Source organism: Carassius carassius, chromosome 37, assembly GCF_963082965.1.
Source record: "Carassius carassius chromosome 37, fCarCar2.1, whole genome shotgun sequence".
In the NCBI taxonomy this organism is placed as follows: Eukaryota; Metazoa; Chordata; class Actinopteri; order Cypriniformes; family Cyprinidae; genus Carassius; species Carassius carassius.
In genome coordinates this window covers 10,987,998-11,009,967 of record NC_081791.1, presented here as the reverse complement: position 1 = coordinate 11,009,967, position 21,970 = coordinate 10,987,998, and the positions used below count along the sequence as shown (strand labels likewise).

At 36.2% G+C, this 21,970-nt stretch overlaps 1 protein-coding gene and 1 pseudogene across 1 annotated transcript; both read left to right on the top strand.

Annotated features, from left to right (window-relative positions):
- Nucleotides 1–7,253: 7,253 nt before the first annotated feature.
- Nucleotides 7,254–11,022, top strand: krt18a.1 (keratin 18a, tandem duplicate 1). Its single transcript, XM_059527430.1, has 7 exons — nucleotides 7,254–7,777; nucleotides 9,214–9,296; nucleotides 9,397–9,553; nucleotides 9,668–9,832; nucleotides 9,936–10,061; nucleotides 10,207–10,427; nucleotides 10,536–11,022. The coding sequence occupies exons 1-7, from the start codon at nucleotides 7,340–7,342 to the stop codon at nucleotides 10,648–10,650; spliced, it is 1,305 nt and encodes a 434-aa protein (XP_059383413.1). The 5' UTR covers nucleotides 7,254–7,339; the 3' UTR covers nucleotides 10,651–11,022.
- Nucleotides 11,023–15,327: 4,305 nt separating this feature from the next.
- LOC132118665 (keratin, type I cytoskeletal 18-like) lies at nucleotides 15,328–16,136 on the top strand (annotated as a pseudogene).
- Nucleotides 16,137–21,970: the final 5,834 nt, after the last annotated feature.

The window sequence follows — 21,970 nt, the reverse complement described above, 5'->3', positions numbered from 1 at the left end:
AGGAGGCAGAGGAAAGAGGTCATGGGGGTTGCCAGATCAAAGCCAAGTCCCCATAATGGCTGGTTTCAAATGGTCTGTTTTTGATCTGTTTTTGAGAGAGCATTTGAGGCTGGGCCTGGTTTTGATGTTTCTCACAAGGACACAGTCTAAAAGCATTATTGTGAGACAATTACTCAGTTATTAAAAATAGCGTGTAGCAATAAGTTCTTTATTAGTAATTGCGTAACCTAGCATGTATTAATAAAAATCTATATGGTTTTACAATACTTATTCATTGTTATTAACGTTTGTTTATGAAAAATACACTTGTTAATTGTTTGTTCATGTCAGTTTACAAGGCATTGAATACCAGACACAGCCAGTGGTCGAATTGTACAAATTTAATAATAAACCTAACTTTAAATTGCTCTACAAACAGGACTGAGTAATATATATATATATATATATATATATATATATATATATATATATATATATATATATATATATATATATATATATATATGTATATATAATAAATCATGCAATAAATTTTATATGCAATTCATGATTTTTTCCCTGATGTGAAAAACAGAACAAAACAAAAAACAAGCAAACAAACAAAAAACATTTACTAATAACAAGTTAAAGACATAAGCAGTATCTAGCAATAAGTAGCCTATACTGTAGACACTTGTGTGCGGGCTCGTTTGCTAGTAAACTACACCATAGTAACTGCACTGCAATGTGCTTAAAGCCCAGTAGAACATATTTGCAACCATACTGCAATACCCTGGCAACTAACCAGAACACTGTAGCATTGTGGCGGTGCAAAAATGTTGTGCGCTACATAAAATGTAGCAGGAACAAGTGGTGAAAGCAGCACAATGTGTGTCTGTTGTCACTGTCTGGAACCAAACGATGAATCATTCCAGCTAAATAAAAAAGGAGTCTCCCATGCCCTGCTGCTGTCAAACATCATTATGCAGTGGTCTCTGTAAGAATGCTGGCTAATAAGACTGTGGGGTCCCGGCCAGATGAATGCAACACTGAATCATCTGACAGGATTTTTATGACCTTATAAAAAGGGAAGAATCCAGACATGGTGAAGATACCACTGTTCGCCTAAATGTCACAGCCGTGCATGAAAAGTTCTTCCTAGTGTGCTTCTAATTCATCATTCAGCACAAAGGCTGAAAATATTCTCTCACTCATAAGTCAACACGTTTTTCCATGCATCCACACACACATAGTCTTCCCTAATTTAAGAGCTACTGAGTGTGAGTGAGCTGCTGTGGGCCTTTGAGAAGAACACAGTGGTTCTTTTCATTCAGTGTTTCGCAGCTCCCTTCGTCTGTTCGGTCTATATAGTAAAAGCTCGGTCTCAGTATGCTGGACATTGTAAATGAGCCAGCACCTCTGCGCTCCAGCTGTTGGGCCGACACCGTTATGAAATGTGGTGTGTAAAATTCACAAGAACTCGCCAAGAGCTGGGTGGCGTGGTAAAAAAAAGAAGAAAAAAAGTATGCATGAAAGGGAAAGTTGTTTCCTGTTGCCTTGGGAATGTATTTCTGGAACTTGTTTTACACTAATTGCTGTGTGATTTTCTATGCCTGAATTTGCACTTTGTGCTGCTTACAGACATTTGCTAAATCAGTGTATGTATGATTTCCATTTGGTGGGTGATAAAAGACAGGCTTACACTGAAGGAGAAATCTGATGCATATCTATGGACGGGAATATCCTAAAGACTTTGGATTGGGATCTTTGGACTTTAACCAGTAAACAACAACCTAGAACACCCTAGCAACTGTATATCAATAAACACTGAGAGAAAATGCAAAGCAACAGCTGTAGAAAAGCCACAGCAACAGCGTTATTGTTGAAACCATAAACAATAACCATAAAGAAAACTACTAGTGCACAATACTGCTCTATTTATTATAACGCATGCTGCAGTTTATTGTCTGCCAATTTAAATGCTCGAGGTCTTTAAACTCGAGTGGATTCTGATTGGCTGTTAATATTTCAATCATTCATCAGTTTGAGAAAAAAAAATTCTGAAAGTGATTCCAATAATATAGTTTCTTTGTAATGTTATTGTTAGAGCTGTGCTCTGGACTATTGTCCTAAAATTAGATTGATTATTAAAATATTATAGTTTTTGTTTTTGTTATAGTTATTATTCTTGGTTTTGCATTCCGCTTTGCTTTTTTTTATTTGTTTTTCATTGTTTGTCTTATAAAAGTTCAATGTTTAAAAGTTCATCTATTTTATTTTATTTTTTCATGTCAACAACACTGCCCTGCATTTTACACAAAAACACATTCACTATGTGAATGAACTCTTTAGGTGCGGTTGCATTTATAATTTTTCTGAAAATGTTCAGAGTTAAAATACAGTCATTTCAGTAGTGATCCATGCAACCTGTAAAGGGGGTAAAATACTTCCTTAATGCAGATTTCACAATAAGTTCAAGTTTGCTTTCTTAAAAAACACAAGCTGTGAGTTATGTTTCATCTACACTATGACAACTGACAAACAGACCTTTTTTTTGTTTATGAAATTTCCCTGAAATTTAACTAATGTGGGCACACCTGTGGATGTGGAGTTTGGTTTGTATACACACATACGCAGAACTAAACTAGTGTACATATAAACAGATCATCAGTACATTTGATGTGTGCAAATGGGGATTTACATGCATTTTTGCACGTTATCTAACATGCTCAAAGTGCAAAAGGATTTTATATGAGACACAGGATGACTGAGCCACACACAAAGCATTTCCCCTCACTCTCCTCCTCCCAAATCTGATCCTACTGAGAAGCAGAACAAAGAGTTGTACTGGAATGTACTGTGTAGGAATCAATGCATCTTATTCACACTATCATACATCCAGTAAGTGCCCCCACCCTTCTTACTCCACCTTTCCCAACACCTCCCCTTCTTTTGATCAGTCTGCACCCCCATCTCTGACTGACTGCTGTCTGTTCTGCTGTGCTGTGTCAGATCTGAGGAATGTGTTCGACACCTGCCATGTGTTTAATCAGGTGCCTTCACATCTGGAACATTCTGTGCATTTTGTGGTTTCTTGTCCACGCCTGAATGTGTACAATATAAAGCAAGGTCAGGTGTCCAGCTCTAGTGACGCCAAACTGCATGTCATTCTTTGTGGCATTTGTAGTTTGACACAAGGAAAGATTTCATGCTTCAGGTTGCAAGACAAAATAATGGTACTTAGCGCCATTAGAATCTTAGAGGAATGTTGGTTAAAATAAAATTAGAAAAGGATATTTTAGAAAATGAAGACATGCCACACCTACTGGATTCAGCCTGACTCAGTGTGTGACACTTCATGTGACACAATAATGTTACCGCCAAACAGATTTTTGAGCATGCTGATAAGGTACTGGGAAAAAAAACTATTTGGTAAGAGCCACACCCTCTGTGTGCACTGCGAAAACCATCTGCCTAGACAGGAAAATATTATCTGATTTCATGGTAAAATTATCATGTTTTTCATCCAACCAGCCTGGATGATGGTACTGTACATATTGCTCATAAATGGTTTTGACTGTGACTGGAGTTTTTTTATGCTCTCCTGGCATCAGAAATGCATGAAAACCGGCGCTGAGCCCAGTTTATTTCACATGCAGATGCTTTGAGGACTGAACTGTCTTCTGACCATCATTTGACTTATGAACCTAGTCTAAACTTCCACCATGATGTCATCAAACCAAACACTATGTGCTGAACATGCAACTCATTAGCTCTGGATAACAACCAGATTTCTTTAATCTAACCACTGCAAGGTCTTTCACATAATTTTGGAGCTGAGGGCTAAGAAAACAACTACAAAAGTCTTTATTTAAACAAATAATTTTGAAGATAAACTTCTGGATCAAAATGACAGATTCTTTAGTTCAGTGTTAGTTCATTAGTTCGCATGTTTATACAATCCATGACACTCAGTCCTACCAACCTGCTCTCTGAAATGTAATTTGTTCCTGAGATGTAAAATCTGACTTTTCAGCATCATTGCTCCAGTCATCAGTGTCACATGATCCTTCAGAAATCACTCTAATATTCTGATTTGCTGCTTAAAAAAACATATTTTATTATTATCAATGAAAACAGTTGTGCTGCTTCATATTTTTGTGGAAACAGTGATATATTTTTTAGGAAGCATTGACTTGAAACAAAGTTTCGTAACATTATAAATGTATTTACTGTCACTTTTTATCAATTGAATAAAAGCATTATTTTTTCCTCTTTTTTTACGGTAATACGGCAAATAAAGTTGTGTTGGTTTTGTGATTCTGGATGAGCTGTCAAGGGATTGGGAGAAGCAGCAGTTACTGTCTATCCTTTGTGTTGTGATTGAAAGCATTAGGTAAACAAGTTCATTCAGACAAACTCCAAGATCATTCAGATGATGATAACTCAACAGACTTTATCTGACAGCATTAATAACCAATAATTAGGCCAGATCCACCTGCTCAATGTTGTAAAGGCACTTTCTTGAACTATACTTAGTACGACATACAATGTGGCACATAACGAAATGACATCATTAGCATCAGTTTTTATTTGAATTAAGTTTGCTTTGTTGAGTTATGTAAATGAATAGTAAGCCCTGTATTTGCTCATGGGTGCAATGTCAACGGATGTATAAACATTTCAACATTTCAAACATGCCCATATATGGCATTTATACTTTCACCTGATAGTAAAATGACTCAGTTTTATCAGTGCTCATATAACCCCTTCCCCTCCCCGCCCAGATTAGATTAAGCAACTTTATTTCCTTATGATTCCCATGAGTCTCGAAATGCACATACAGATCACTTTTCCTTCATGTTGTAGGCAATCATTTCTATGTCTTTCAAAATTTTGAACTGTGTGAGAGAGTGCATGCATGTTTGCTCTTTTTTTTTTTTTTTTTTTTTGGAAGAACAAAGCTTGAATATATCCCAGATGAGTTATGAAGGGACCACCTTCTTGTTTTGTCATGCCTGCATCATAACTTAAAAGCAATAATCTCATAATCATCCACAAGGTTTGAACATGCTGGATCTGGCAACCCACAGCACTGATTACATTATGATTTGAAAAAAAGAATTTAAAGCTTTTAGGATGATCACACACAACCTCAATAAGAAAGAGAGCAATATAAATGTATTAACATTAATTGAATGGTTGTACATTATTAAATATTGGTAACATTTTACAATAAGATTCAATTTGTTCAGAATACTTATTATTCTTATAAGATGTTAATTTCTATATTCACCAATACATTGCTGAAATCAAAAAAATTGTATATATGTTAATATTATTTATTGGACCAAAGCTATCATGAACTAACAATGAACCATTTAATTTTTTTACTAAATATTAATAAATACTTAAAAAAAGGTATAACATTGTTAGTTAATGTAAGTTAAAGCATGCATTATCATTAACTAATGGGACATTATTGTAAAATGTTAGCTAACTAAAAAAAAGTCACTACACTGTGATTCACATTATAAAGAGTACCATACAAGGAGAGTCTAAATGTATTATAAAGTATTCAGAAAAACTATTATTAATAATAATAATAATAATAATAATAATAATATATATATATATATATTTTTTTTTTTTTTTTAAATAACTTCATAAAATAGTACTGCTTCATCCATGATGGAGTTTATTGCCTCTTTAAAAACTGACACACAAAAAAATAATCATTTTCTGTACAAATAAATAGACAACAACTGAGCAAACTGAGAGCCTGCCAGTGAAATGGGCTCAACAACATTGATCTGCATTCTTTCCCATCAACTCTCACAATCTAGCTTTGCTTTATTCAGACTGGCCTGGCACAGTTTTAGGGCTGTTTGTGAGATCATAAAGTTTCCACAGAATGAATTTACTCGAAAACTCTTTAAATCTGTCATGTATTTCCAAGGTAAACAATTTCTTTCTGTCAAAATAAAGTAAAATACAACTTACAAACCCAAAGGAAATCTTTTGGGAATGTGGTCACAGTATCAGCTTCCTCTTCTGAAACTCATCTTTGTGAAGCTTATTTCAAACAGGTATGGATCTAATCCAATGTGTGAATGGTTTAAAACTACTTGGGGTCCAAATAGGTTTCAGTGATTAGCTCATTTCTTTGTCCGTACATGTATGTGTACCAAGGAGTCGGTTCACACATCCTTTTGCAGGCGTGGCAGTCAGGAAAATCCTTTCGGTGATCGGATATCACCACTAGAAAATCGTGATAGGCTAATCCTATTTTCTCTGTTCATTCATTTTTGCCAGTTTTTCCAGTTCAATGGTTAAGTGAAAAAGATGAGAAAGATAAGAAAGATAGCCAGCTGCAACATGAAACGCTTTCTTTATTTACAGTAAAAAAAAAAAAAAAAAAAAAGGAGTCGACAAATTGCAAAATATAATGATTTCTCAATATGAGTGTCTAACAGGTTTGGATTCTCTGGAGGAGTTACTCAATAGCACCAGCAAATTCTGTACTACATAATATATATATATATATATATATATATATATAAAATTTTTTTTTTTTTTTTTTTTTTTTTTTTTTTTTTCTTTTTTTCTAATAGGAAAATTTGATTTACTTCTAAATAGAAGTTGTGTGACTAAGTGGTAACACTGTCAATATTAGTAAATGTATTAGTATCACAAACTAACAATTTGCACATTTTTGCAGCATTAATGTACCGTAGGTGAATGTTAATTACAAATAAACTATTGGTCGTTGTTAATTTAGGTTTTTTCATATTTCATTAAGCAATATTCATATATACAACCTAAAGCATAAAAAGTAGTATATTTATAATTGAACATTAACCTAAATTCATAAAAGCATTAAAGTATTGTTCATTGATATTTTGTTAATCATAGGATTTCTTAATGCTGAGGTATAAAACCTTATTGTAATGTTATGTTTGTAATGTAAAGTTGTTCTTTTTAGTTTAGCAGATCTCTACCAAATTGGTTTCCTGCTTATATTACATATTAAAATGTTAATAATAAGACAGATTTAAAAAAAAAAAAAAATTCCAGATGTCAAGAACATTTTTGTCTAATTTCAGAGAGGAAAAACGGAGCCACTTGTCATAACAAAGTTCTTAAAGGAATCCAGTCACGGAACCCACAGAACCACACTCTAGACATGGAGGAATGTGATTGGCTGAAGGGAGGGGCTTGTGGGCAGGACTTCTGTGAGCAGTTTGTTCATAAAGCCTGAGAGTGTCCCTCATGCCCCGTGCACTCTTCTGGCTTTGTCACTGAGCTCTACCTCTCTCCAGGCCATCAATCACTCATCTGTTCATTCACTTCAGCGACCATGAGTTTGAGATCAAGCTACAGCGTGCGTTCCTCCACCTCCCAGGTGCCGGTGTCCCAGATGTCCCAGATGTCCATCAAGCGTACCACCAACGTGCCGACTTACCGGGCTGCGAGCATCTACGGCGGCGCTGGAGGTCAAGGAACCCGAATCTCCTCTGCCTCCTACTCAGGTGTCCGCAGTGGAGTTGGACTTCCCTCAATGTCCAGCTCCATCCATGTGAGTGCCACTGGAGCCACAGGTGAGATCATGGGCAATGAGAAGATGGCCATGCAGAACTTGAATGACCGTCTGGCCTCCTACCTGGAGAAAGTGAGGACCCTGGAGCAGGCCAACAGCAAGCTGGAGCTGAAGATCCGCGAGGCCCTGGAGAAAAGAGGTCCTGATGTGCGTGACTACAGCCGCTTCCAGCCCATCATTGACGATCTGCGCAATAAGGTGAGTCTGAATGAACATTTACAGCATCTATAAAGAACTTACTGTGACAGTCTAATTGTGCTGCTTTGTGGTTATTAACAGTCTAGTGGACATTTATTGGGTTTCAGGACAGAAACTAACAAAACAGAGAGATTTCTTTGTCATTTAAAGCTGAATGAGAGTTTACTGATGGCCAGCACTGATAGGCAGAGATCCAAAAGAGAAACCATGGGTGAAACTAAAACAGGGGGAAGGCATGGGGGAGGGAGGCTCAGCTTCAGCGGGACGGCAGTCGTAACTTACAGCCGGTATTCCGGTGAATAAGCATTTCCATCCTGTATTTGTTCTTGTCCTGTTACACATCCTTGCTTGTTTATTCCCTGTGGATGGAAACTCTGAGATCTGAGATGTTTTAGCGTCTGTCTGTGTCATAAGGGAAATGGAAAAGTCGAGAGAGTTCAGACGGTGCAAAATCTGACCAGCTGTGAGACTTTGGCAGAGATATTCCTAGCTTATATTATATTATAGCTACTTGTATAGTGCTATTCTACATTTTCTTGAAAAGAAGTTCATAAAACAGATAAAATACTAATTAGAGTCAGTTTCACACCAACTGTATCTTGAAGCCGAACTTTAAAGCTAATATGTCACTGATAACTAGACAGTGTTATCAGAATGATTGATTTTTCATTCATCGCTCACTATGCAGTAAAGTGACAGGTAGATTGAATTAAAATAATTAAAGTCCTATTCATCAGGGTTTCTTACAGTCACAAAAGCAAATAGGATTAACCATGAGATTAGACTAAAGAAAAGAAATGTACAGTTTAAAGTTCAGTAAATTATAAAAGATGTATAATAAAATATAACTAGGATAAGAAAGACAGTTTAAAGTTCAGTAAATTATAAAAGATGTATAATAAAATATAACTAGGATAAGTAAGATAAGTGTTAGTGCAGATACATAGCCAACACCCATTAGCATATGGAAAATATGTTGCGTTAACTAGTTTTAAACTATTCTATGTCTCCACCCTTTTCCATGATGCCAGGATGTGCTGGCTTTTAAACAGGGAAAGCATTTACAAAACTTTAGGATAAAAAAAAAATAATAAAAAAACAGGAAATCCAGCTCAACGCTTGTTCTTCTTGCTATACGGCTTAATTTACAACCATCAAACAGACACCAGCTGCTTTCTCAACATGGCTGTTGGATAATGATTATCTAACAGACTGTAAAATGAACTTTGTTCTCCAGTACCTCTTATCTAATCAAAATAAGACATTATGGAAGAAGATGGTACTGCAGCTTGGTACAGAGTGACCATGTGATATACACATTATAGATCACACACATTTGTAAAACAGTTAAAGTTAGGTGAGGTTTTATGTGTCATAATTGCACATTAAATTGTTCAATGGTGGTTTCAATCAAGAGATTTCTGTTTTGGTTGTAGATCTTTGATGCCACTGGAAACAACGCCCGTTTTGTGCTCCAGATTGATAACGCCCGTCTGGCTGCTGATGACTTCAGAGTCAAGTGAGTAACAAAACTGTGAACTAAAACAAATATTTTGACCTCATGGGAACTTTCCTGGTGTCCTAGAAGAGCGAACCATTGACCTTTGTTGTGCCTGCAGGTATGAATCCGAGCTGTCCATCCGCCAGGGTGTGGAGGCTGACATTGCCGGCCTGAGAAAGGTCATCGATGACACCAACATGAACCGCATGAACCTTGAAAGCGAGATTGAGGCCCTCAAGGAAGAGCTCATCTTCCTTAAGAAGAACCATGACAATGTGAGTGCACATCTGGCACATTTGGACATTAGCACATCTGAAAACATTTCTCAACCTCAGAATCTATTATGGGTGTTGCTTTAAGACTTATTTTATGATCTCTCCACCCAACAGGAGGTAATGGAGCTACGTAACCAGATCTCCCAGTCAGGAGTGCAGGTGGATGTTGATGCTCCTAAAGGACAGGATCTGGCCCTGATCATGGAGGAGATAAGATCCAAGTATGAGAAGATGGCCCTGAAGAACCAGGAGGAGCTGAAGGCCTGGCACGAATCTCAGGTATATTCCAAAAGACAATCACTTTCTTGAAATCGAGTCTTGTTAGTGTCACACCTCTGTACCACTGTTTTTGGGATAATGTCAAATTTTATGCTCTCTCCAGATCTCAGAGATTCAGGTTCAAGTCACACAGAACACAGAGGCCCTCCAGGGTGCACGTACAGAAGTCAACGAACTGCGCAGACAAATTCAGACATTGGAGATCGAGCTGGACTCACAGAAGAACCTGGTGAGTTCGTTTACTTGTAGCCATTGCCATTTTCCATTGATCTTTCTAATCCTTTTATAAAATTAGCTGTATTATTTAATGTATCTTGATTTTGTCTCAGTGAAGTTTGCTCAAACTTTTGGGTTCTCTTGGTTTCATTTTCCAGAAAGGATCACTGGAGGCCACTCTGCGGGACACAGAAATGCGCTACAACATGGAGATCGAGAGTCTCAACACCATCCTCCTGCAACTGGAGGCTGAGCTCACACAACTGCGCAACAACATCCAGCATCAGACGCAGGAGTACGAGGCTCTGCTGAACATCAAGATGAAGCTGGAGGCAGAAATTGCCACCTACAGGAGACTTCTGGATGGCGGAGACTTCAAGTAAGTTTTCTTCTGAAGCATATAGAGATTTTACACAGCAGTTTACCATTTGTGTATATAGTCATACTTGTTTTGTATGGTGGATAATAGTTATGTTTTTTCATACAGGCTCCAGGATGCTCTTGAAGAGCAAAAGAAGGTAAAAGTGATGACGGTCACGCAGACGCTGGTGGATGGGAAGGTGGTGTCTTCCAGTACAGAAACCAAGGAGAGGAATCTTTGAACATCAAGTTCCAGTTCAACCTCCACAACACATCAGAAAAACCTCATGGGCCAATGATAAAATGATCTAAAGACATGCTGGACTTAACACATTAGATATTTATTTAGTCCAAAGTGCCTTATTGTAAGTGTCTTAGAGCATATATGCAATGAGATTTAACTAGCACATTTCAACACTAACTTAAAAATTGTAATAAAAATTGAACATTTAATAAAAAAAAAAAAAAAAAAACTGAAGGTCAAAGAACACAATTGATGCGTTATTACATATCTTTGTAATGACAATAATTGTTTATGATCATCAATTGTCCCATTTTGTTTTTATGTTGTGTTGTTGTCATCATGTCTTGTCCTTTCAAATAAAAGACACTTTTATCAAATCTTTTGCTGTCTTTTCTTCATTAAAGTTATATGACAATTCAATCAGTCTGATCAAAGGTAGTTTTGGGTGTCAAGTGCCATCATTCTTGGCACAAATTTTAGGGGGGGAAACAGTACTGAGGTGAAAGTACTTAAGTTGCATAAATAAAACATATATATATATATATATATGTGTGTGTGTGTGTGTGTGTGTGTGTGTGTGTGTGTGTGTGTGTGTGTGTGTGTGTGTGTGTTAATAAAATGTAATTGGTGGTTATATGAATATTGGATGAGAAACTCTGCAGAACTAAATGCTGCTTGGGTCAGCAAGAAATAAAGACAACCAGATTTTATAACTGACTATTAAATAATATCAGTTTTGATAAGACCTTTTACTGTGGAAGTCAGCATTTTTTATATTTATTGAGTCATTGAGTCATTCGTGATATCGTGAGAACAGAAAAAAGAGGACTGACTTTGATAATTTGTTCTGGCAGACAGCAGTCAATAAGCTCCTGTACGATGTTGTATGAATATAATAATTTTATACAGGTTGTCCATGTTAGGACTTATCTGAAAATAAGATGTTCCCGAATTGAAATGCATTCCAAAAGACATATTGCTCAAAAATTACCAAGTGAGGTCAGGTAAATAGGGTATAGTTCACCCAAAAATTTAAATTGTCATCATTTCCTTACAAACCCAATTCCGAAAAGGTTGGGACACTATACAAATTGTGAGTAAAAAAGGAATGGAATAATTTACAAATCTCATAAAATTATATTTTTTATTCACAATAGAATATAGATAACATACCAAATGTTGAACGTGAGACATTTTGAAATGTCATGCCAAATACTGGCTCGTTTTGGATTTCATGAGAGCTGCACATTCCAAAAAAGTTGGGACAGGTAGCAATAAGAGGCCGGAAAACTTAAATGTACATATAAGGAACAACTGGAGGTCCAATTTGCAACTTATTAGGTCAATTGTCAACATGATTGGGTATAAAAAGAACCTCTCAGAGTGGCAGTGTGTCTCAGAAGTCAAGATGGGCAGAGGATCACCAATTCCCCCAATGCTGCGTTGAAAAATAGGGGAGCAATATCAGAAAGTAGTTTCATCATCTACAGTGCATAATATCATCCAAAGATTCAGAGTATATGGAACAATCTCTGTGCGTAAGGGTCAAGGCCAGAAAACCATACTGGATGGCTGTGATCTTCGGGCCCTTAGACGGCACTACATCACATACAGGAATACTACTGTAATGGAAATCACAACATGGGCTCCAGAAAATATTGTCGGTAAACACAATCCACTGTACCATTCACCGTTGGTGGCTAAAACTCTATAGGTCAAAAAAGAAGCCATATCTAAACATGATCCAGAAGCGCAGGCGTTTTCTCTGGGCCAAGGCTCATTTAAAATGGACTGTGGCAAAGTGGAAAACTGTTCTTTGGTCAGACGAATAAAAATGTGAAGTTATTTTTGGAAAACTGGGACGCCATGTCATCCGGACTAAAGAGGACAAGGACAACCGAAGTTGTTATCAGCGCTCAGTTCAGAAGCCTGCATCTCTGATGGTATGGGGTTGCATGAGTGCGTGTGGCATGGGCAGCTTACACATCTGGAAAGACACCATCAATGCTGAAAGGTATATTCAAGTTCTAGAACAACATATGCTCCCATCCAGACGTCGTCTCTTTCAGGGAAGACCTTGCATTTTCCAACATGACAATGCCAGACCACATACTGCATCAATTATAACATCATGGGTGTGTAGAAGAAGGATCGGTGTACTGAAATGGCCAGCCTGCAGTCTAGATCTTTCACCCATAGAAAACATTTGGTGCATCATAAAGAGGAAGATGTGACAAAGAAGACCTAAGACAGTTGAGCAATTAGAAGCCTGTATTAGACAAGAATGGGACAACATTCCTATTCCTAAACTTGAGCAACTTGTCTCCTCAGTCCCCAGATGTTTGCAGACAGTTATAAAAAGAAGAGGGGATGCCACACAATGGTAAACATGGCCTTGTCCCAACTTTTTTGAGATGTGTTGATGCCATGAAATTTAAAATCAACTTATTTTTCCCTTAAAATTATACATTTTCTCTAGATACGAGATTTAAGGAATAGACAAATAAAGGAGTAACAGCTATATGTAAGATAATAAAGGTTAACACACTCCTTAGTTTTGAACAAATTAAAGAGAAATATACTCTAGAGGCACAGGACTTCTATCGATACCTGCAGCTGAGACACTTTATCAGTGACAAGTTAAAGTATGTATCTGAATCAAGTAATCAGCTGTTAGATATGTTTAAAAGGGCTTATGATGCAAACAAAGATAGGGGTATTATTTCAGGTCTATATAAAGGGCTTATAAACAAGAAAGCACATTCAACCCTATACATCAAAACAAAGTGGGAAAGGGAAGGAGGAATAGATCTATCAGAGGAGGAATGGGAAATAATCTGGAAATATCAATGGAAATGTAGCAGCTCACAGAGTTGGATTATTGCAACTCCCTCTACTATGGCATACCCAAACACTCTATTGCTCGTCTCCAATTAGTCCAGAATGCTGCTGCAAAGTTCCTCAAAAGAAAACACAAATTTGATCATGTTTCACCTATTTTAAAATCGCTGCATTGGCTACCAGTGCATTTTAGAATTGAATTTAAAATTCTTATCTTTGTTTTTAAATCGTAAATAATCTGGCACCAAGCTATTTGTCCGAGCTTCTCTGTCCACATAATCCCACACGAAATCTGAGGTCTGGTGACCAGAAACTTTTGTCTGTCCCCAGATCACGGTTAAAGAATAGAGGAGACAGAGCCTTTGCGATTGCTGGCCCTAGGCTGTGGAACAGCCTTCCATTTTACATCAGAGCGGCTCAATCTCTAACTGTTTTTAAATCCTCTCTTAAAACCTACTTCTTTTCTTTAGCTTTTAATACATTGTGAGCTTTTGTCATGAATGTGTGGTTATGTCCTTGCTTTGTATCTTGTGTATTGTTCAGCACTTTGGTCAGCCCTGTTTGCTGTTTTTAAATGTGCTATATAAATAAATAAAAACTTGAAACTTGAAACTTGAGTTAGAAGGAGTTTGGCTGGAAGAGCCTGATAAGGTATTTTATTACACCTTATCAAAAATCACACTATAAAGGTAACTCCCCAGCCTGTTGGCGAAATTGTTGAAATATGAATGCAAATCATTATCATGTTTTTTGGGACTGTCAGGTTATTAAAACGTATTGGAAGGAAATACATAAAGCAATTCAAGAAATTTTTGGGAGCCACCTGCCCTTGCAAAGCAAAGTCTTTTTTTTGGACTCATGCCAGATGGATGGACAAAGAGAGACAAACATTTGTTGAGTATTTTATTAGTTGCAGGCAAAAAGGCACTCACAAAAAAATGGCTTTCACAGGAGAGTCCAACATTGAGCATGTGGATGGACATCACGATGGATATATACAGGATGGAGAAATTAACTGCAGACTTGAACTACAAGAAGGACTTATTTGTTTTACGTTGGAAGAAATGGATAGATTATATAACATCACACAGGCCGGACTTTGATTTGCTTAACCTGGTATGATTATATCTTGTATATGTAGGAGCAACCATACTTCACTCCCTAAGTGTTCATGTTTTTGTTTTTATTTATTTTTGTTTATTTTTAATTTTTTGTATTTTATGTTCTTTATTTCTGGAAAACGGTCATTCATGTTGACACTTTCTGATTAATATTTAAGATGGATGTACATGCAACAATTGTTACAGAATGTCAATAAAAACTAAAAAAAAAAAAAAAAATTATACATTTTCTCAGTAACATTTGATATGTCATCTATGTTGTATTCTGAATAAAATATAGAAATTTGAAACTTCCACATCATTGCATTCTGTTTTTATTCACAATTTGTACAATGGTGTCGTCCCAACTTTTTTGGAATCGGGTTTGTATTTCATATTGTCCCAAATATGTGTGAATTTCTTCCTTCTTCAGAACACAAAAGAAAATACTTGTAACAATATGTTTGTCCACACAATGATTGTCCAAAATAGCACTGTTTTGTCCAAAGTTCCGTACAGCTCACAAATATGAGGGATCCTAAAATATAACCCTGTGGAACCTCAGATTGAACTGACTTTCATTTTATGGACAGATTTAACAAAAAACGATTAGCATTTTTCAAAGAATCTTCTAAAGATTTTAAAGTTAAAGTTTCATTACCAGGTTAATAACACTAAGCAGTGGGTAGGGTGGAAGTCCAAAGTCTAAAGATAATAGAAATGTGTCAACTACTTCTGAATCGCAAAACAATAAAAATCTCATACTCTTTCAAAACCAGTAGTTGCATCTGATCTCCTTTTCATTAAAGGTCCCTCTTGAAAATAGAGCAAAATGCAAAACTTAAGCATTGAGAACAAAATAATATATAGAATGACCTCAGAGGATCTCAATATGCTATGACCCACATTTTACTCTTGGAGAAGTGCAGGGAACAGGGATTCCTATTCTAAGGACATCTTTGGATCTAGTGTACCAATGTACAAATTGGGACTGCTGGAAATGTTGGAAATGAAAAGGTTACCATGAAAATCCTGAATGAACGTCTTGCTTCATACCTGGAGAAAGTTGGGAGCTTGGAGAAGGCCAACATTGAGCTGGAGGTGAAAACCATCCAGGTTCTGAAGAAATTTTTATTTTTATTGCACAGATCACCATTGTAAAGAAGAAAATGCAGAAGCACTGAAAGAAGCCAAAACACAAGTCAGCGTGAGCAGCAGGCAGATTTTGGAAACAGAGCTGCAGTCACCTTGATGCAGTGCTCCACTTTTGAAAATTTCTCATGAGCATTTATTAATTTATTTTAGATTTTTCTTACAGAGAGCATCTATGGAAGAAGCTCTTAATGAAACAAAGTTGCGATATGGGATGCAGGTGGAGCAATACAATGGCATCATTTTGCGGAGAGAATCTGAGCTTAAACAGCTGCGTGCCGACATTCAAAGTCAGAGACTGGAGTATCAGGCCCTGTTCAACATCAAGATGGAGCTTGAAGCTTAGATAGCCACCTACAGGAGACTTCTGGATGGAGAAGAACGAGAGTGAGCTATACTTTTGCATCATACACTTTTACCATGCCTGTTCTGTTCTTTAGAAAACTTGATCTTAATGTTAATAAAATATTTTACAAATTAGAGAAAGAATCCATTAGAACAACATTACAGACTGCCACTCAGACCCTAGTGGATTGAAAAACTGTGTCATCCAGCTTGAGTACTATCAAAAAGTGATGTAAAGAAACATGAGATCATTACTGTTCATGAAAAACAACAGCACAAGCCAATATCTAAAAAAAAAAAACTATGAATATTTTGAATAAATTCAAATTAAAACTCAATAGTATTTCCTTTGAATCTCAATGTGGAAAGCACCACTCTCTTAATTCAACCCATACAGTGTATCTCTACTTAAACTTTGTTGTTTTAGCAATGTTAAAGTTTCATTTTCATGTTATGACAAACTGGACCCTTAGGATCTAATAAGCATTTTCAACATGTCATCACTATAAAAGAAAACAGTAAGTGGTGTCCGATTTCACAAAAACTTTCCAACACTCATTCATAATGAAAGAGCAAAATGAAAATATTTTGTATTTCAAACTAACAACTAACAACCAACAATAAATATAGAAACGAAGCCGTCCTGACAGGCCTTCTTTTTGTGGTTGATTACACTAATCTTAAAGTTTTTTTTTTTTTTTCTAGTTAGGTGTTAAAAGAAATGAGTGATTACCCTTATCTTTTTTTCAAACATACACTTGACAAGTAATCTTTCCTGGAAATCTATCTAAAATTGAGAAATGGAAAGCTGTCAAACTAAACAATATTAATTCTTGGAACCTATCGGCATTTTACCTTTAAGACACATTGGGTCAGATTTCTTGGGGAGCGATTTAGAAGAAACACAGAAAACAATTTGGCATTAAAGCCTGAAGGCTTATCTATTGGCATGGTAATCTACTATTCTCACAGACTATAATTTTTTTTGTTAGCAGGGAGGTATTACCAATATGTGTGGTACTGATAACCCAGGCTTCATGCCATGTTAAATATTAAATATCCACTTATTTACAATTTTTTGGACATGCTAGTATCAGTTTTATACCGATATATTGAAGTGAACCCCTTGAACTGATCTGAAAATGAAAAGACCAAGTAGCAGTGAACAGGGACTAAGTATAGAATGTTCCACTGTGGGCCTGTAAAAGCGGGAATTTGCGGCTAACTGTGAAGCACTGTTTCCACTCAAATCCTCATTCGTCACGGCTGGAGAAGCCTATTCAGAGGAAAAGGCGGTTGGTTTGCAGATGACGATGTCAACGCAGACATTTGTGGATGGAAAAGTGGAGCTGGGCTGCAAAATGATCCTGGCACGCCAAAATGATCAAGATGAAGTTTCTGTGGAGTTCTAAAGTATACAAAAGTTTCTTCAAACTTGCACTAGTAGAGAATAAAAAAGCTGTCTAAGCCTTTGAATCAAAATCTAGAGTTCCAAAAATATTCAGCTTAATTTACATGCACAGTCTGAAGTAATTCTTTGTACTTCAGTGCACTGATGTCTTTCTTTTCAAAGCCTTATTAAATAGATGAAAGAAAAAGACTTTGCTAAGGTCACATGCTATGACAAGAATCCCACTGTGTGCTGCCCACTCAGACTCATTTTTTATTCTGTCCAGACAGTTACACAAAATGCTTTTGTTGCCACTGTATTTCAGCAAAACACCAACTGAACAATACAGAATATAATCAGCGCCAATACAGTCATTATATAGAATGATACTTGAGTGTGTTAAAATCTTGGTACCAAATCTGTACAGTCTAATGCTTTTTTTCCCTTTTGCATTAGCCATTTTAATTGGACATCCTCCGTTATCCCATAATTCTGGGAAGGTCTTGCATTCCTTCTGAACAATGACTCACTACTGCACATCAATATTTGTTTGTTTTGCTTCCCAGGGTGCTTGGAATGCACGTAAATGCCCTTGTACGGGTATTTTCTATTTCCATTACACCCCCTTAGATTTTCAAAGTGGTCACTGCATAAAAAAGCTATTATAGTCTTGTGCGACAAATTAACTGGATAGTATACATTTTTATAGAAACAGTAATGCTTGGCCATGCAAAACTATGTGCTAGTTTGTTGTGATGTCGTTAATTTCTGGTTGCTTATTGGTAATGTGTTTGAACATATTGCTATAATGTTGCTAATACATTCATTTGGTTGCTTATGGATTTTGGATGGTTGCAAGCTGGTTTCTTTCTTACTATCCCTAGTTAAAAGTACCCACAGTCATGTCTCTATGTTATTTAGTCCCTAAAAATGGCTCTGGTGCATCATTCAGTAAAATTCAACGAGATTTTTTTCCACTCATTTTAATTTCCTTACCGAGCATCACTAATTAAAGATTCGATTTCACAAGACCAGTTATGAGATATATCTTAACTCACACAGCCTGTCACTTAACTGCTTGCGTACTTTCTTTCATACGTACTTGTACCTAAAAGAGGCTCCTGTCAAAAGAAGGAAACAACAGCAGGAAAGGGAAAGAGTTCATAGCAGAAACAATAAAGAGAGAGAAAGAGGGATATGATCCTTTGAATCCCACATAACTCCCATTCCTCATGTCTGCTCTCCTCAGACAGGAGATTACCTCCAGATATCCCTCACAGGTGCGGCTTTCATAAAACCTGAGCAACACTCCCCCTTCCTGAACATACGCTTCCTTTTGTGTGATGGGGGGGGGGGGGTATTACCCCATTCTTAGTCCAAAGTAGACTTTGTTTAAACCATTCTTAAAGATGCTAAATACATATGTGATGGTACCCAATGGTATATTTGCGTATACTTTATCTGTTTAATGGTCAAAATGGTTTGAAACTTCATTTGTTAGTGTCTCAGAACAAAACAAAAAAATTATTATAAACAGTTAAGAACTGCAGAAATATTCTTGATACTCCTTTTGTGAGTTTGGTCTGAAGCAAATACTTATGATAAGTATCAGGTCTGGGCAGCTCGAAATCTCCAAAAAGTATTTAAGAAAAAAGGAGCAAGTTAAGAAAAAATTAGTTGATGAAAGACCAGAAGATGGTCGTTAGATTTTTCCACGTGTGTTTAAGATTCAGAGTATAATTTGGCAAACAGCATGCAGCCAACCATCTTGGCAACCTCCCTTTTTAATTTAGGGGGAAAACCCAATGGAATTTTAACCAGCATAGCCATGGCAACCAAAAACAAATCAAAACTAGACTGTGTTGACATGGAAACAAAACTCTGGCAAACGTATACGAGTCAGCATATGCTAGTTTAGAAAGACTGAGCTCATTCAGAGCTATATATAAAACGCTAGTGGGAGGAGCCCTTCAGCCAAAATTACACATCATTTGAATTACACTTCATTTTCTTGAGATTATTATACAGCATTTTAGTAACCACACTCGAGGGAGTTTACAACTTGCAGTAACTATAAAATCTAATTTCCTAGTTTACAGTTGCAAAATAAAATCTCTGGGATAAACAGATGTTGGCTCTTGATTTGTATTCTTGGTTATAAGCCAAAATTATCAAAAGAACACAAAATACCCTTTACTCATTTGGCTTACAAAGAAAATAAATGAAAATAAATACACTGAAAAAAAAAGAAGTGACAAGTAACAATTCTTTTTTTAAATATTTAAATTATTCTTTAGGACTCTTTTCAAATATAAATGTTATAACTAAATATATTACTACTTTTTATTTCTACTTTTATTAATGCTAAATACTTGCACATGCATGCACAAAGACAACACAGGTTACCCTAAATTCCTGCCCCCTATATTAAGAGCCTCTGTGGTGGAATGCACTGTTACTTCTGAGATCTGTGTGGAAACTTTATAGTTTGTTTTACCATTGCTTCTAACAATGGAAAAAAAGGGCTGAGATGGGTCTTTTCCACAGAAGACTTCCTTTTAATGGGTGTGGGGAAGTTCCAGGTGCATCAATAAAAGGGCTTAAAAAAAACAGGGTTAATGAGAGGTCACTGTGTAATCAGTGTCTCAGGTGACCAGTTTGACCAGCTTCCTGTCATCGTCATATAAAGCTGCACTGCCTTAAAATCATTAAGAAGAGCGCTGTACAAATATGCTCATTTAAAGAGAACTGAATGGACTGTTCACATGTCTAAGGTAACCTAATTTAAGTTGCATAGTCTACATACACACCCCAAAAACTCATTTTTCTTAATGTTTTGTACAGCCCAGGAAATCTAAAAATAACTAGTGGCTTTTGCTTAGGCATGCAACACTGTTTATTACAGCTTGGGGGTGAGGCATTCAGACCTAATTCAAATTCAATTCAGAAAATATATAAAAAAAATAATAATAATAATAATTTTGATTCAGCTCTTGGGTAAAATAAAAATATGGTTTAACAACAAGCAAGATAAAAAAAAATCCGCTTTCCAGGCTTGTGTTTGTACAGCCCTCAATGCCACAGAGGCAACAATAAGGAAGGGTTAGGAGATTTAACACTTAATTTATTTTATAAGAAATCTGACAAACTGTCTTACATTAGTCAAATGTAAAAAATCTGCTCTTTTCTGTTTATAGCTTCTTCCTGATATATAATAACGTCATGTAATATGAATCACATCTTTCAATCTAAAGTTTTAAAAAGCATAAAGTTATAGCATCGCAGTACCCTACTTAATAATACAAATATGATGGTGGATGACAATACTATTTTAGCTGCCCATATTGATAGCGTGGTGGCAGAGTTGAACTACTGACTCTGTTTAACTTGCGTCATTCAGATCCATCACCCATCAAAATAAAAGCCGCTTTCTTTGAATGGCTTCAGAAATTGACCTCATGAACTTCAACTCACCTTCATATGGGCACCCTATGACATAACTAAGCATGCAGGATTAGGTCAGATTAGTGGTTGATCATGTTTCAATGACCGATTCTTAACCTTGCTGTGCTGAAAACCCTTTACATAATTTGCTTTTCCCAGTAAAAAATGATTGCTATATTTTACATCCATTTGGCAGGTATGCATAATGTTCATGAGCTTATAGATCAAATGAGGTCTACGATCAATGAGTTCCAAGAAGAAATAGAGAACTTGTGCTAATTGAAATAAAATGAGTTGCGATTGAAGATTTAATCCAATATAATTATGTAGCAAGAAATGTATTATATTTTTTCATAGTCTGGCAAAAAACACTTAAAAATAAAGGTTCCCAAAGGGTATTTTTACAGTGATACCATAAAAGAACCATTTTTGGTTCCCTAAAAAACCTTTCAGTGAATAGCTCCTAAGAACCATTTTCGAAATTCAAAGAATATGTTTTTTCTACTATAAAGAAACTTATCTGCATTTGAAAGGTTCCATGGATGTTTAAGGTTGTTTATTGAACCATTGATGCCAATGAAGAACCTATTTTAAGATTGAAGTTGAGAAAAACATTAACTAGCATTTTCTGTAAAAAGAAAATCCTGTCTGTAATTTCAGATTCTCCAAAAGTACTCCATTTGTATTCCACAGAAGGAAATTACAGCCTGGGTTTGGAGCAAATAATGATAGAAATATCAGTACTGGGTTAATTATTCCAATAACATTTACATTTGACCCCCTTTGAGTCTTAAATATTTGGTGACCTCCTTGGTGTTAATGATAAATAGCTGTCGTTTGGAGTTCCTCATTTTTCTTCAAGTGTTTTCATGTCTCACAAGTGTCCATTACCCCACAGTGACCTCCTTTACAAATGCTTGACCCATGAGGTTTGTGTTTAAACTGTGGTGTTGATAAGCTGTCAGCACATCCTCATTTCAATTCCAGGCCATTATCAGTTACTATTGTAAATATTTACTGAATATCTATATATCTATCTATCGTTT

Coding starts and splice junctions, on each gene's coding strand:
- krt18a.1 (XM_059527430.1), top strand. CDS start 7,340: ATGAGTTTGAGATCAAGCTACAGCGTGCGTTCCTCCACCTCCCAGGTG. Junction 7,778..9,213: donor TTGACGATCTGCGCAATAAG/GTGAGTCTGAAT, acceptor TTTTGGTTGTAG/ATCTTTGATGCCACTGGAAA. Junction 9,833..9,935: donor AGGCCTGGCACGAATCTCAG/GTATATTCCAAA, acceptor TGCTCTCTCCAG/ATCTCAGAGATTCAGGTTCA.